We start from the raw sequence: 4,188 nt of genomic DNA on the forward strand, positions 1-4,188 counted from the left end.
TCTTATTCTCAAACTGACCGAGGAATAGGAACCTCCGGGTTTGCAAGAACGTGAACGTGATCAACTTTACGTGCTCAAGCAAAAGAAATGTCTAAGGCTGGAGGAATATCTCTCTCGTTTCCGTGAAGCTATTGTGCAAGTTACGGACATGGCGAGTTGGACAAGATCACTAACTTCACACGTAGACTTATGAGTCCTACGCGCGAAGAAGTTCAATACCGTCGCTGTAAAACCGTGTCACAAGCAATGAAAATTGCTTTAGAGTACGATCGATCTCATCATGTCCGCAGAAAGAACGTTAGTCCTCCGGTGTTCTTGCAGGACCGATCGCGTCCGCATACGAACGGAAACCAGCAACAACAATCTGCACATGCACACCCTCAGGAGAACAAACCCGAGCCAATGGAAATTGAATCAGGGAGTACCCGATACCGCCGTTCTTCTTCATCATCCTCTTCTTCCCGTAAGAAGTGTCGATACTGCAAGAAGCCTGGTCATGTCATTGAACAGAGCTTCAAGCTAAAGAACAAGGAGAAGTAAACTCGGCCGAACCACCATGAACAATCTGCTGCAAACTGCGATTCTTCTTCTCCTGTCGCAGCTGTCAAGGTGTCTACTTCAAATTCAGTCGCACCTGCAAGTGACGAAGAAAGAGTTGTTGAAGTGGAAGAAAATTTGACCTCTACTTTGCCGACCATGCATAGGGAAAACGAACTCATTCGTAGACAAGGGACTTGTGAAGGGAAACCTGCCGCCATTATGCTCGACAGTGGTGCCACATGCAATGTTGTTCGTCCAGGGCTAGCCAACAATATGTCTACCTCGGGAGTTTCACAAGTCACCCGTTTTGACGGAACTTCTTCGAGAGGTCGTTCTGTAAAGAAAGGTACCGCCACCATAGGCTTTAGTCGCTATCGGTTTCAGGTTATAAAATGGCCGTTGAGATCCGCACATGATGTCATCTTAGGAAAACCTTGGTCTACCAAGTTCCAAACTAACATCGATTGGCGATCGCATGAGATTTTCTTTCCGTCCATGCGTAATCCACCAACGCCACCCGTAATCTCCCAGGAAGCTCTGGAGATTGCTGCTATCGACTTTAAACGCAAAATCAAGAAGAAGGCTTACGACGAAGTGTAAAGAGTGAAGATTTGTGCTGTCACTCCGGTAAGTGATTCGGTTCCCATGCCAATCACCAAGTTGCTGGAAGAATTTACTGATATCTTTCCAGAAACGCTTTTGGATGAACTTCCACCTTCGCGTCGTGTTGACTTCAAACTGAACATGAAACCTGATGCTGTTTCAAGCAATCGTGGTCCGTTTCGCCTGTCCAAGGTGGAACAGGATGCACTCGACCTGTTTGTCGCGGGAAAGTTGAAGAAAGGCTGGATCGAAGTCTCTGATTCTCCGTGGGTACCCAATATCTATGGTATCCCAAAGAAAGATCCTACTTCAGGCCATCAATTATCTCGTTCTGAGTGAGTACGCTGTGAAAACGCAACATTTCCAATCCGTTGGGGCATTGACTATCGCTACGTGAACTTGCAGTCAATTGCTCCGAAGATTTCACTGCCTCGCATCGACAAACTTTTTGATTGAATGAGTGGTTGTGTCATCTTCTCTGTACTTGATCTAGCTCAAGAATATCACCAGATGCGTATCGCATTGCAAAGTCGCAAGTATACCGCCTTCCGAATTCACTCTGAAATTTATCAGTGGTGTGTCGCCCCATGGGATTGGCAGGTATGCCTGGCGTATGGTCTCGTCTTATGAGAGTACTTTTCGCTAAGTATAGCTTTATTGTTGTCTACCTCAATGTCTTTTTCGCCAGTGTGGAAGAAGATGTTGAGCATTTGCGTACGCTATTCGAAGCTCTCCGCCAAGAGAAACTGTTTTGTCATTTGTCCAAGTGTCATATCGGTCAAACTGAAGTCAAGTTCATTGAGCACAATATCTCGTCCAAAGGACTCACCGTTGACACCTCCAAAATAGAAGCTATTGCAAAATGGCCAACTCCTACGAACCAAAAGCAACTACAAAGCTTTTTGGGTCTTGCAGGCTACTACCGTCGTTTTATCCGTGACTACGCCGATCTAGCATTGCCACTTGGTCCACTTGTCAGAAAGAAAACATACCTGGGACTGGGGTCCCGAACTAACGAGTTCTTAAATTCAGACCGCTCTTCAAGAAGCTCCTGTGTTGAAGTTGCCTGACCACGAGAAACGCTTCGTTGTTACCACCGATTCCTCCGGGTATTGTGTGGGTGGCGTTCTCTCTCAAGTTCATTCTGGTCAAGATTATCCGATTGCTTTCTTCTCGAAGCAGTTGAGATATCATGAGGTCAACTGACCAACACATGAAAAAGAATTCCTTGCTATCAAGTTATCATTAGAGAAATGGCGTCATTACCTCTATGGTCGGGAATCTGACATTTATACGGACAATACCGCTTGCAAATGGATTTTGCACCACCCGAAAGTGTCGCCTAAACTGGCTCGCTTTCTGACGTTTTTTGCGTAATCACATTTAAGCTGCATCATGTTAAGGGTCAGTTGAATGTGGTTGCTGACGTGTTGTCTCGCCCACCTTCAGAGATGACGATGAGCAATGTAGCATTTCACCAATGCACATCGCGTTGCCAAAGTCGTGCTGCTCGAAACAGACGTCCAATTTCCTACGATTTCCGTACTGTGAATCGATCTATCGTTCCACTAACCTCTCTCGTCCAATTTCGAGGGGAGGAGGTTGCTGCGAATCTTGCAGAAGGATCTAATACGGAACAGTTCATTCGTTCAAATCCAAGCGTTGCTCATGCTTACCGAAAGGTGTCACTTATTCCGTCACGCACAGTTGCCGCTGTGAGTGAGGTTTTGCTCACCAATGTGACCCAGCAATCGCAACATTCGAGCTCGCTCGGTTGGTCTGATGAAATTCTTACGGAATTTACCACTGGATGCAAGGTCTGTCCAAATTATTGTGATCGCTTCAAGAATCCGAAAGAGCCTTTTGTCAAAAAAATTGGTTTGCTTTTCCGCAAGTCGCAGACGATGATGTGTTTGTGTGTTCCGCACACTCGGTACAACCGTCTTCTGACCTCCATCATTGAATTCTTTCATGACTCCAACATCGCCGCTCATCCTGGAGCTCATCGAACTTTCCTTCGCATAGTGCAATGGTATCATTGGCCCACTTTGGACCGAGATGTTCGAGATTACGTGCAAAGTTGTGACATTTGCACTCGCTGGAAACACAGCAATGCTCGCAAGAATGGTAAGATGATTTCTATTCCCATTCCTGAGGAATGTTGGTCTGTCGTATCTATGGACTTTGTAACGAGATTACGAGGCCCAAGGGTTATGATGCAATCATGACCATTGCTGACCAATTATCCAGACGCCCAACGTATTCTGCGTGCAATCGTACTGACGATGCTCGGGACGTTGCGCACCGACTTTTTTATTGCGTTGTTCGCCATCACGGATTACCATCGATCATCATCAGCGATCAAGATCCCAAGTTCATCTCCAAGTTTTGGTCATCTTTGGCAAAGCTATTGGGAGTTCGTCTCCACATGACAACCACCTATCGTGCTCAAGCCGATGGACAGACTGAACGCCAGAATCTGGTTCTAGAAGATGCTCTACGCTGCATGGTATCGTACCATGGACGTGATTGGTCATATCATCTAGGAACGATTGAATACGCTCATTCTACCCTTGTCAGCGTATCAACTGGTTTGTCGCCTTTTGAATTTGACACAGGACGTAAGGAACGAAACCCGCTGAATCCGTTGAACAATCCAAGCACCATGGCACAAGTGCATCATGGTTTCGCTGCATATGCAAAACATTTCCCAGATCGACGTCAAGAAATCATTGATATGGCTAAGAAACACCTTCTTCAAGCCCATGAACTTCAGAAGAAGTATTATGACAAGAAGAGATCGTCTATCACGTTCAAGAAGGAGACATGGTCATGTTGGATACACGTCGTATTCCATCCGCTCATGCTGCACACAAAGTTGAACCCTTCGAGATTTTGAAGATGGTCAATCCGAATGTTGCCAAGCTAAAACTTCCGCGAAGCATGAGACAATTGAACCCCACGTTTAATGTGGATACGCTGAGCGATTACGTTGAAAACCCATCACGGTTTAAGACTCGACCAATCCCCAAGGCCTCCAGACTG

The 4,188-nt window shown here is 46.1% G+C and overlaps 3 protein-coding genes across 3 annotated transcripts; all 3 read left to right on the forward strand.

Annotated features, from left to right (window-relative positions):
- Positions 1-189: 189 nt before the first annotated feature.
- On the forward strand, positions 190-1,140 carry PHALS_13931 (Aspartic peptidase domain; the record flags this gene model as incomplete). The annotated part of the gene is made up of 2 exons (XM_024717334.1): positions 190-421; positions 602-1,140. 2 exons carry the CDS (start codon positions 190-192, stop codon positions 1,138-1,140), a joined length of 771 nt encoding a protein of 256 aa, XP_024571548.1.
- A 45-nt stretch (positions 1,141-1,185) lies between these two features.
- On the forward strand, positions 1,186-1,482 carry PHALS_13932 (retrotransposon protein; the record flags this gene model as incomplete). The annotated part of the gene is made up of 1 exon (XM_024717445.1): positions 1,186-1,482. One exon carries the CDS (start codon positions 1,186-1,188, stop codon positions 1,480-1,482), a length of 297 nt encoding a protein of 98 aa, XP_024571549.1.
- A 1,118-nt stretch (positions 1,483-2,600) lies between these two features.
- PHALS_13933 (uncharacterized protein) lies at positions 2,601-3,106 on the forward strand (the record flags this gene model as incomplete). The annotated part of the gene is made up of 2 exons (XM_024717556.1): positions 2,601-2,976; positions 3,045-3,106. The coding sequence occupies 2 exons, from the start codon at positions 2,601-2,603 to the stop codon at positions 3,104-3,106; spliced, it is 438 nt and encodes a 145-aa protein (XP_024571550.1).
- Between the last annotated feature and the right edge of the window lie 1,082 nt (positions 3,107-4,188).

Source organism: Plasmopara halstedii (assembly GCF_900000015.1).
Source record: "Plasmopara halstedii genome assembly, contig: Scaffold_7, whole genome shotgun sequence".
NCBI lineage: Eukaryota > Oomycota > Peronosporomycetes > Peronosporales > Peronosporaceae > Plasmopara > Plasmopara halstedii.